This window comes from Diospyros lotus, chromosome 1, assembly GCF_014633365.1.
Source record: "Diospyros lotus cultivar Yz01 chromosome 1, ASM1463336v1, whole genome shotgun sequence".
NCBI classification, from domain to species: Eukaryota; Viridiplantae; Streptophyta; class Magnoliopsida; order Ericales; family Ebenaceae; genus Diospyros; species Diospyros lotus.
Genome location: NC_068338.1, coordinates 42054167 through 42066475, shown reverse-complemented (window position 1 = coordinate 42066475; position 12309 = coordinate 42054167). Strand labels below are relative to the sequence as shown.

General features: G+C 35.7%; 1 protein-coding gene across 8 annotated transcripts in view; it reads left to right on the top strand.

The window, feature by feature from the left end:
* Positions 1–5789: 5789 nt before the first annotated feature.
* The window catches only part of LOC127788904 (ubiquitin C-terminal hydrolase 12-like), a 74645-nt gene continuing 68125 nt past the window's right edge, over positions 5790–12309 (top strand). For 2 of the 8 annotated variants that reach the window (XM_052317636.1, XM_052317626.1), the window contains exons 1-6: positions 5798–6088; positions 6511–6575; positions 6725–6854; positions 6957–7126; positions 7218–7497; positions 7658–7824. In XM_052317636.1, coding sequence (XP_052173596.1) covers positions 6066–6088; positions 6511–6575; positions 6725–6854; positions 6957–7126; positions 7218–7497; positions 7658–7824 — 835 coding nt within the window. In that variant the 5' untranslated portion in view covers positions 5798–6065. Of the gene's footprint in view, positions 6089–6510; positions 6576–6724; positions 6855–6956; positions 7127–7217; positions 7498–7657; positions 7825–8014; positions 8254–12309 lie in introns of those variants that run through there. The other 6 variants (XM_052317606.1, XM_052317583.1, XM_052317599.1 and 3 more) reach the window with 6 other exon arrangements.

Genomic DNA, 12309 nt, shown 5'->3' with positions numbered 1-12309 from the left:
ATATGTAGCTTCTTAGGTCTAGCCAGTTATTATCGTAGTTTGAGTGGTCTGATGAGTGTGAGAGGAGCTTTGCAAGACTCAAGAAGAGTCTGACTATGGCTTTGGTGTTAGCCTTACCTTCAGGGGAAAGTGGTTATGTCATTTTTTGTGATGCTTCTAGGATTGGATTTGGTTGTGTCTTATGCAACATGGCCGAGTCATTGCCTATACCTCAAGGCAGTTGAAGAGGCATGAGAAAAACTATCTCATCCATGATCTCAAGATGGCACCAGTGGTATTTTCCCTTAAGTTATGACGACACTATTTATATGGTGAGACCTGTGAGATCTATACTAACCACAAGAGTCTAAAGTATATATTCGACTAAAAGGATTTAAACCTAAGGCAGAGGAGATGGATAGAGTTCCTCAAGAATTACGACTACACCATACTATATCACTCGAGCAACACACATTGTCAAAGTCAGGAGACCCTTAGTACGTGAGATACATGGTTTAGAGGCGAGTGGCCTATGTTTCGGGTAGGCTGATAAGGATGTGTTCTTGGCTCATGTCCAACTTTGTTCCACCTTGGTTAAGGAAATTAAGGCGGCTCAATCTAAGGATCCATCCTTGGCCAAGTTAATGGATGTAGCCCGTAAAGGTAAGGTTAGTGAAGGCAAGGCTAAGAAGTTCATGGTGGACTCTGAAGGAGTTTTAAGGTATGGGGTGCGCTTATGCGTTCTTGATGTAGATGGCCTAAGGCAGCGTGTGCTAAGAGAGGCACATCACTTGATATACACCATACACTCTAGTGCTAACAAGATGTACAGGGACATAAAGACATTGTATTGGTGGAATAAGTTAAAGGAGGATGTGGCAAAGTTCATAAGTCGATGCACAGTGTGCCAACAAGTGAATGCGGAGCATCAGAAGCCAAGTGGAGAGTTTCAAAGGATACCAATCCTTGAATGGAAGTGGGAGAGACTTACCATGGATTTCGTCGTAAGATTATCGACATTCAGGAAGGGTAGCAACTCCATATGGGTAGTTGTAGATAGATTAACCAAGAGCGCCCTATTCATACCTGTAAACACCGGCTATACAATACCCCAATATGTTCAAAAACACCTAAATTATGTAGTTAGGTTGCACGGAGTTCCACTATCAATTATCTCCGATTGAGGGCCTTAGACTGATGGGAATGGAGTTGAACTTTAGCACAACATTCCAGATGGGAAATTTGAGCAAACTATTCAAACCCTAAAAGACATGCTTAGAGTATGTGTCATGTATTTCAGGGGTGATTGGGAGAAGAACATACCGTTAGTTGAATTCACATATAACAATAGCTATCACTCTAGTATCCAATTGGCCCCATACGAGGAACTTTATGGTAGGTGATGTAGGACTCCAATAGGTTGGTTCGAGGTAGGCGAGGTTCACCTGGTTGGGCCGGCTAAAGTCCATGAGACTATGGAACAAGTTCGATTGATTAAAGAAAGGCTGTTAGTAACCCAAAGTCGACAAAAGTCTTATGCGGATCGTCGTAGGCGTCCCTTGAAATTTATAGTTGGAGATAGAGTATATCTCAAGGTGTCACCCATGAAAAGGGTGACGAGGTTTGGCAAGAAGGGCAAGCTTAGCCCTAGGTACATAAGTCCATTTGAGATATTGGATTGAGTGGGTGTCGTGGCATACCGTTTGGATCTTTCTCTTACCTTTGCGAGTATCCATCTGGTGTTTCATGTGTCGATGCTGAGGAAGCATGAACCCGATCCATATCAAATCCTTCCCCCGTTAACCATTGAGGTAGTGCAAATGGAGATCTTAACTATGAGGAGCAGCCAGAGCGCATGGTTGACAAGCAAGTAAGAAGGCTTTGAAACAAGGATATTATCTCCGTAAATATGGTATGGTAAAACCACACTGAGGATGAGGCTATGTGAGAATCTGAAGGTGCCATGAGAGAGAAGTATCCTTATCTGTTCAACACCTAGATTATAACCAAAATTCGAGAATGAATTTTCTATAAGGGGGTGAGATTGTAAGGCCCAATTTTTGGGCCTTATGTTGAGAAGGCCCAAAAAGAGCCAGTTAGGCCCATGTGGCCATATAAAAGCCCTAGAGCTCCTAACTTCTCCTTCCCTCTTCTTCTCATTCCTCCCACACACACACATACACACACACACTCTCTCTCACTCTCTCTTTCTCTCTCTCATTCTCTTCCAAAAGCATCGATTTTGCAAAATTCGACCGTTGGACCTTGAATCCGACCACGTTATCACCGTGAAAATGGCCCCAATCTATAAGAAGGTATGTCTTTTAGCTTCATCAGCCCTATTTTCAGCTTAAAAATCATGATATATATGTATATACGCGTGGGTTCCTTGGCCAAGACTTTAAACTTAGATCTACAAAAATCTAGCCATTAGATCTTGCTAGTTTTTGGGTATGTTGGTCGAAGGGGTTAAGGGAGTCGAGTAGTGACCTTGGATAGCCGAAAAATATTGGTTGCGGTGGCCGATGGCGACTGGCAGTGTGTTTCTTAAATCTAACCGAAAATTAAAAGTTAGATTTATGAAAATCCAACCATTAGATTTGACCCATTTTTGAATATGTTAACCTCATTGGCTTGGCGGTTGTAATGGTAGGTTCGGATTATAGGAACCTTCAGCCAACAGTGGTTACCAGCGACCAACAATGGTCGACAGTGGCAGTATGGCTGGTTCAGGCTATTATTTTTCTTGGGTTTTGGCCAGTGGTGGCAGCTTTATGTCAGTTAAATACTTGGGGGATTTAATTTTGTATTTATTTAAATTCTCATTAAATTTGATGATTTTGTTAGATGACATTGGTATGCCCTAGCCAATAGGTGTTTGAGGGAATCATGCATATTCTATAACACTGTGAGTGGATAAATCATATTATGGTAATATTTGTTGCATTCATATCTCTTGTTATTCTAGTATTCTATACATACTATTCATGATTTCGTTCGTAAATTGCCTACAGAGAAATTGGAATCCATATTGTTCTATCTTGCACATATTGACACCTATGGTTGATTGCATGTCTATTGATGTGGATTATAGATGGTGACACTTATATGTGAAATGTTGCATGTGACACTTGTTAAAATTAAAAGATAGTATAAGATGTGTATTTAAATGGAGTAATTGTTAGAACCTTGTGTAATTAACCACAGTAAGAGTTAGTCGTTAGTGCATCACGTATACGTTAGGGTGTGAGATAGTCCACCTTAGATGGGCGTGAGATAGTCCGCCATCCATGTTTATGTCTAGCATGAGATAGTCCGTCGAAATGGATCTTGGTGGCGTAGAGATAGTCCGCACCAAGTGAATGAAATATGTAAATTTTGGTTCTGAATTATTTACTTTCAATGTGCATATTTATTCATAATCGCCTATTTGATATCACATATTACTTGGAATGTCATGGTATGATGATCTATATTTGTTGCATTGGTTCTATGTTTCTCCCATTATAATGCTTTTAAACCTTTACTAAGAAGTATTAGACTTATCCCATGATATTTTAGATTTTGTAAGTTGGCATAAATTTTTTACGATAAGAGTCATGGTATACAATTCCATTGCATATACCCTAGCTACGCTCCGATCACAGCATCTACAAGTCATTCCATGGGGTCGTGCATGGGAAGTTTGTGGTCTTTCTTCTTGTGAATTGATAAATTGTGATAATTGTAAGAAATGACGAATTTCGGGCCAATGGCACTTTGATTTCTGCATATAAATGATGGTAGTATTTTTGTAAATGATTTGAAATGTTTATATGTTAGAGGAATATGTGTATTATAGGTTTGCTATCGCTTATTGGAGTCTTTGGTTTCTCAGGGGGTACAGCCATTAGATTTTGGGTCATGAAGGTTTTGCAGGATCCTTTCACTGAAGACGTTCAAGAATCCACCAAAATGGCTACCTCCTCGGTGATTCTTGCGAGTTTGGAGCTGAAGTTTTCATCACCAATTGTGCTGGAAAAGGGGAGGGGTTTGCCATAGTAGAAGATCCTCCTAGGAATAACACTTTTACTTGGAAGATTGACAAGTTTTCAGCAATCGCGGACTTTTATATGAAATCTGAGTAGTTTAAAGCAGGGGAACACAAGTGGTATGCAGTCTTTATCCATCCTCTGGACAAGTATCTTACTATCCGTAGTAGTTAATTTGCCATGGTTTGGCTGCAAATCTTCTATTATTATTGGATGATATAGAGTTAATTAAGTGCTTAGACATTAATGAGGTGTTTTCATGCCATGAAGACTGAATGGAGTTTTTTGCCGGGTTCCTTTCCTTTCTTTGGACACTTTCAACGATTCATTGAACGGGTACCTCTTGTTATTTTGGAACTGAGGTTTTTTTTTCCTCAGATATGCTGGCAAAGGGGATTGTTCATCCATGATTAAACAACCTTATAATTAACGGTTTGCCTTGGAAGATTGACAGGTTTTCATTCAAAGTCAGGGAACAGAAATGGTATATAGTCATCACCTGCTATCTGAAACCAAGGATTTAGGAAAGAAAAAGAGGAAGGAATTTAAAAAATGGATGTTATTGTATCAATGGAAAAATACATGTATATACAAGAAGCGTATCTCTCTTTTTCTTTGCATGGTTGATTATGCAGCGCTTCCTATTTATGGAAAATTATATGCCAAATACAAGCTCCGGCTAAAGAACCGACTTAACTGTAGGCACTATGAGAAAGAACGTAAATTAATGTCGTCATTTTGGTCTGAGCTATATTACATAATTATAGTGTATATTCGCTTTAATGGATTACTGTTGCTGTTGCTGTTGCTGTTGCTGTTGCTGTTGGTGTTAGAATAAAAGCTTTGCTAGAACTTAACTGGAGCTGTTATCTTGCAGCTTGTTTGTCACTTGTTCTCTACATCATCAATCGGTTGGGGACGCAGTGACTTCAAGAAAATTGTGTGAACTGAATGCTACTTTAATTGTTGAAGTAGAAATTGTGGGCACGTCTGTGCTTAAAAAACTTCCCATAACTAGTCAAGAGAACCAAATTAAACACCCATACCCCAATTCCCAAAGCAAAGCCACCCAGGTTTTCTTTCTGTTCTTTTGTCATCCGGAGGTGTGAGAGAAAATGAGCGACACTTTTATCTTTCCATGCCAATGTTAGCAAGGCTTACAGTGTTAGTAAGAAGTGGTGAAATGTCATCAAGACGCTTGCCTCTCTCTGGATAATTGAAAGTTTCATTTGTCAAACAGTGTCGTTTGATTTGAAATTAGTTCCCTAGGTATGAAGAAGGAAGTCATTTGCTTCCTGCATAAACTCCAAAAATAACAGAAAACAAAAAAACAGGAATTTTCAATAGAATATAATCTGTCTAAATTGGGGACTTATTAGGCCACCACATCCACATCGGCTTGGGCTTGCTGTAGTAGCATGGCGGATCCGCTACTGTGTAAAAGAATTATTATCATAGAAAAATTAAAAAAGGAAAGTACATGTAAATAGTGTGATTTTTCATACGTTTGTATATATTATCACTGGTCCAAAAATCAGAAAAATAATAATTGTGCTGTAAAAGTCTATGCAAATCCATGTCAATGGTGTGACACTCTCCTGGGACACCACCACCACCAATTTCATTATTAGTTTTCACTTAATACTGGGAAGAAATTTTATTATTTTAAACTAAAAGGTTTTCTTTCGTTTTGAAGTCTAGGTTGAACGAGTAGGTTTTTAGTCTCCTAGATCTATTTTTTCTTCGTTTTGAAGTCTGGGTTGAACAGTGGGTTTTTAGTCTTCTAGATCTATACATCTCAGTATTTAGCTAAAATATTTGATCCTTAATTATATATTAGATGGGTAAATAACCTCATTATGTCGTAATTAAAGAAACACTATATTTTGTTTAAAAAAATTGACTGACTACTTGTCGAGTAAGAAAAGGGAAACCGGAGGCTCATTTGCCACTTCAATATTTGTAGACAAACGGAGGCTCTCAGGAGGAGGAGAGTGTGAGTTGAGTGGAGTGGAGGAAAATAATTAATCACCTTCTAGTTGCTCCTTTGCTCAGATGGCGTCTCCATTCCAAGTAAGGTCAGTCCTTGTTTCTTTGGGGTCTCGATTTTACACATATCGCTGATGACGATGATCAAGACTTGGTTAGGGCAAGCTGGCCATGGTGTTTAAGAGAATTAGATCTGTTTTTCAGAGGGTTGTGTCTGTTGGTTTGTTTGTCTTTGGGAAGAGCAGAATGATTAAAAATTCTCAAAAAGTCTTTGAAAATTGCAGAACCCAATTTATGTTTCTTCTTTGTCGGGAATGTTTGATCTTTCCTGTAATTTTATAAGAATTTTGTTTCTTAGTCGCCTGGGCCTAGGACTCTGTTTTCTCCGTCAGTTCCCTAGTTTAGTAATGCATAAGCTGCCATCAATTCTTCTTTCTTTTGATGACACACACACACACACACGCTCAAACCCTGATGATATATGTATGAACTAATATAATATTTGCTCCAGTTACTGTAGTAAGCAAATGTCAGAGAAGGGTACACAAAAGATTTCTGACCTTGATGGTGTATTAGGTATGAATAATGAATGTGATTATGAATCATCTTTATTGGTGCCACTTCACACACAATAATAATAATAATAATGCATTATTTCCATCATCATAAGATATTTAATAAACTGCAATTTTGTGTTGGAATTGCTTTGATTGCATCACTCACAGAAGTTTCAAGATCCATGAGACATGTTCGGCCGGCTCACTACCTCTTCAAAATAGAGGCTTTCTCATTGCTCTCCGAATTTGACGTTGAAAAATGGGAGTCTGATGATTTTGAATCCGGTGGCTATAAGTGGTGTCTGATATTTTTCCAACATAATTTAGTATTTAGCATTATTTAACTTGGTAAGTAAGTAGTATCCCATAGAAATTGAAGGCTTTCTTTAATGGGTTTCAGGGGATTGTGCCTTTATCCAAATGGAGATGAGAAGAGAAATGGAAATGGTCACATATCACTCTACCTAGTTATAAGGGATACAAATAGTCTTCCTCCTGGTTGGGAGGTGTATGTGCAGTTCAAATTATTTGCCCTCAATCATATACAAGACAAGTATCTAACTGTCCAAGGTCATTGTTAATTTTCATAATTTCGCTGGATTTTTTTTTCCTTTCTTTTTATCTGTGATATCTGAGTTTAGGTGCCTAAACTTTGATGTAGAAGGTAAAACGAGATGCTTTCGTGCCATGAAGACCGAATGGGGTTTTCCCCAATTCCTTTCACTTGACTCCTTCGAAAACACACAAAGCGGGTACCTCCTTGACAACTCTTGCGAATTTGGAGCAGAGGTTTTCGTCATCAAATATGATGGCAAAGGGGAGTGTTTATCCATAGTGAAAGAACCCAGTGATAACACCTTCACATGGAAGATTAACAAATTCTCAACAATCACCGACACTAATCTTCACTCTGAGGAGTTCAAAGTGGGGGACCACAAGTGGTAATATATGCAGTCTTTACCCAATGTTTAATTTGGAATTAGAGAATTAATTTATGGTAGGAAAAGGAAAGGAAAATGCATATTGATCTTGATGTGATTGAACTGTTCCAAGGGAGGGCATACTACTTATACTTAATGCGGCTTTTCCTTTTAAACTCAGGAAGCTATCGTTGTATCCTAGAGGACAACAAAATTCAAGTGGAGATAATATATCCCTCTTTTTGGTTGCGGTTGATCATACAAAGCTTCATCCTCATCGAAAACTGTATGCCAAATACAAGCTGCGGGTAAGGAACCAGGTTGGGCATGCGCACCTTGAGAAAGAAGGTAAACTATATCTTCTAGTTCTGAGCTAGCTAGCTAGCTATATTGTAACTGGATAATATAATATATATATATATAATGGATATGACTAGAAATAATAGAAATGCACTTTGATTGAATGGTGTCTCAGTTTCACCTTTTGGATTGAGCAAAAAGTTCTCTTTGAACTTGCATTGGCTTTTATCTGTTGCAGCTTGTTGCGGGTTCTCTGCATCAGTTGGCGATTGGGGATTCTGGGACTTTAAGAAATTGAGCCATCTGAATGACCCATCAGAAGGATACGTAGTCAAGGATACTTTAGTTGTTGAAGTTGAAATTATGGCCATGTCTGTGCTTAAGAAGTTTCCTTAAAACTTACTATTACAGTGAACATAACTATGTAGCCAAAAACTTTTGAATATATATGTTCTTATTTCCATCCCGTAATTCTTACTTGTCTTCTCTCTGTATAGAAATCCATCTACTTGCACATACATTAAGATGCTGTAGAACATTTAACCCACAACACGGGAGTATCGGTTTCCTCTTGCCCGCAAGCTTAAGCTCTTGTATTTCAAGTTCCATCTCATTTGATGCACAACATAGTATTTATGTTCTGTTTTATACACGATTCAACTGGGTTTGAAACTCCATGTTGCACCAATATCTAGTTGTGGGTAAAGATCAGATGATCAAGTCTGATTGGGTGACACTTTGCAGATAAATTAGATTTTAAGATAGTGTTTATTATTAAAATGAGTAAGATAAAATTATATTATTATAAAATTAGAATATTTTTCAAACCAAGATATCAAATGATCAAGATAAGGTTGGAAAGTATTTTAAGATTTTTATCAAACTGTTTGTTAAATTTTTTAAAAATATTGAAAAACACATGCATCATTTTTTCTTATCTGTAAAGATAAAGATAAATTTATCTAGATGAGGGAGAGATAAATTTCTCAAAAAAAAATTAAATAAGAAGTCACGTGACTTCTTTTCTAAGAGACGTCAGATAAATTTAACAAATATAAAAAAATATTTTTATTTGAAATACTTTTCATATCATACTTTTTTTTATTTTTCAATTTATATCTTAATTAACAACACTAACTAAATCTAAATTATCTACTTCCACCAAGCAAGATGATAGGACCAAAACTGGGTTACCTTGGTGAATTGGATAAGATCTTGGTGAATTGGATACCTTTTAGGATCAGAATTTAAACAATATTGCATCTTCGGTTTTACTGAAGGAACTTTACCAATTATTAATGAATGTGATTGGTTGAAGTGTAACATAATCCACTTTAAGTCAACAAATTCAAGATAGATATTTCAAATAAGTGTGCACTCACGGAATTTGGGAAGAAAAGAAAAGTAAGACAGTGCAACAACCCAACAACACAACTATAGAAGCATCAAAGGGAATGAACATAAAGGGCGGGCAAATTTGTTCGTGATTCACAAGTGTAGGAAAGAGCTGCTTTTATAGGTGAAAATGTGAATGTTGGGAGAAAGAGAGAATCGGCTGAAGGATAAGAAGATAAGGTAGAAAATTAATTCAACTGCTGAAGAAGATAAGAAGTGACTCCGTCAACAAAAACATGGGCTCTCTCAATTATTGAAGATCAATTCAAAGGAGGGGTAAGACAAGAAAAAGAAAACCGAACAAAAAATTGTAATGTGTGATCTATCTCGTGAGCAAGGGGCGAAAATCATCAATTTTGCATTGGACTGGGCTGTTCTCATGTGCAGGAGGCCCAATTCTTTAACAGCTTTTGTAAATTCAAGTAGAGTCAATATATATATATATATATATAAAGATGATAAAAGTTTTTCATTGTATTAATGTGGGACAAAGACTCTTTATAGAGCATTTAAAATATCACATGTTTTACAACACATTTCCCCCTACCCAGTTTTGAGGGATACACATGAGCTTCCTCCTGGTGGTTGGGAGGTTTATGTGCACTTCAAATTATTTGCGTTTGATCAAATATCAGACAAGTACCTAACTGTTCAAGATATCCAATTTTCGTAATTTGTCTACATGTCTTCTATTGTGATATGGACTTTTAGTTGCATACACGTTTATGTACATGTTGAAAGGAAAAGTGAGATGGTTTCGCTGCCTTGGAAGACTGAATGGGGTTTTGCCCGGTTCCTTTCACTGTAGACGTTCAAGAATCCACCAAAATGGCTACCTCCTTGGAATAACACTTTTACTTGGAAGATTGACAAGTTTTCAGCAATCGCAGACTTTTATCTGAAATCTGAGTAGTTTAAAGCGGGGGAACACAAGTGGTATGCAGTCTTTATCCATCCTCTCTGGACAAGTATCTTACTATCCGTAGTAGTTAATTTGCCATGGTTTGGCCACAAATCTTCTATTATCATGGATGATATCGAGTTAATTAAGTGCTTAGCCATTAATGAAGTGCTTTCATGCCATGAAGACTGAAGGGAGTTTTTTGCTGGGTTTCTTCCCTTTCTTTGGACACTTTCAACGATTCATTGAAGGGGTACCTCCTGTTATTTTGGAGCTGAGGTTTTTGTCGTCAGATATGCTGGGAAAGGGGATTGTTCACCCATGATTAAACAACCTTATAATAACGGTTTGCCTTGGAAAATTGACAGATTTTCATTCAAAGTCAGGGAACATAAATGGTATATGGTCATTACCTTCGATCTGAAACCAAGGATTTCGGAAAGAAAAAGAGGAAGGAATTAAAAAAAATGGATGTTACTGTATCAATGGAAAAATACATGTATATACAAGAAGAAGAAATTGAGTGAACTGAATGAAAGACCTGTCAAGTGGATACATAGTGAATGATACTTTAATTATTGAAGTAGAAATTGTGGGCATGTCTGTGCTTAAAAAACTTACCATAACTAGTCAAGAGAACTAGATTAAACACCCATAATACCCCCAAAGCAAAGCCACCCAGCCCAGGTTTTCTTTCTGTTCTTTTGTCATCCGGAGGTGTGACAGAAAATGAGGGACACTTTTATTCTCTTTTCATGCCAATGTAAGTTAGCAAGGCTTAAAAGTGTTAGCAAGTAAGAAGTGGTGAAATGTCATCAAGATGCTTGCCTCACTCTGGATAATTGAAAGTTTCATTTGTCAAACAGTGTCGTTTGATTTGAAATTAGTTCCCTAGGTATGAAGAAGGAAGTCATTTGCATAAACTCAAAAAATAATAATAATTAAAAAAAAAAACACGAATTTTCAATAGAATATAATCTGTTTAATTTGGGGACTTATTAGTCCGCCGCATCCACGTCGGCTTGCTGTAGCATAGCATGGCGGATCCGCTACTGGGTAAAAGAATTATTATCATAGAAAAATTAAAAAAGAAAAGTATATGTAAATAGTGTGATTTTTCATACGTTTGTATATATTATCACTGGTCCAAAAATCAGACAAATAATTATGCTGTAAAAGTCAATGCAAGTCCATGTCAATGGCGTGACACTCTCCTGGGACACCACCACCAAACCAATTTCATTATTAGTTTTCCCTTTAATTATTATGACTTAATACTGGGAAAAAAAATTTATTATCTTTATATATATATATATATAAGCAGGATAGTTTGGCAAAGAGTTTCTCCCCTAAATTTTGTATTAATTATTAAAAGTATTAATTATTATAGAATTAATAATAAATTTTTCAATACTAATTATAGGATTTTCAATGTATTATTTTGTGTATATTAAATATTTATTTAATATACACATAATAAAGTAAGATAGTTTGTAAAAGAATTCTTACCTCTAAAACTTGCATTAATAATAATTAAATTATATTTATCTTTATATTATTATTATTTTTATTAATATTATTATTATTATTATTATAAAAGTAGAATAGTTTGCCAAAAAAAAAATTCCTCAAAACTTGTATTAATTATAATTAAATTATTATTACTAAAAGTAGTAGTAATTAATAATTACTATAAAATTTCTAATACATGAGTTTTTCAATACTAATCATAGGTTTTTCAATGTATTATTATGTATATATTAAATATTTAGTTAGTAAATAATTTATTATGAACACAATTAAATAAATGAATATACATTATGCACGTAAGTAATTTTTAGTCTGTAAAAATAGATACACACCAAGAAATTACACAAGATATAGCTAGAAGATCACTTTTATATTGATTTTCCATAGTCTTTCCGGCTTACTTGTTGAAAAATTATTAAAAATTATTTATAATATGTATATTATTTATCCACCTGTTTAAATATTAGTTAACTTCTAAACATGAATTTTTCAATGCATTATTATGTGTATATAAGTATTTAGTTATTAAGTAGTTTGCCAAGCATTTTTTTCTTCAGCCAAAGTATTTTTACCTCTAAAAGTTGCATTAAATTAAAGATAGTAATAATTAATAATTAAAGTAAAAAATTAAGCATGAGTTTCCAATACTATTTATAATATTTATTTATAACTTAATTTTAAACCCAATTAATTTTCTCATCAATTAA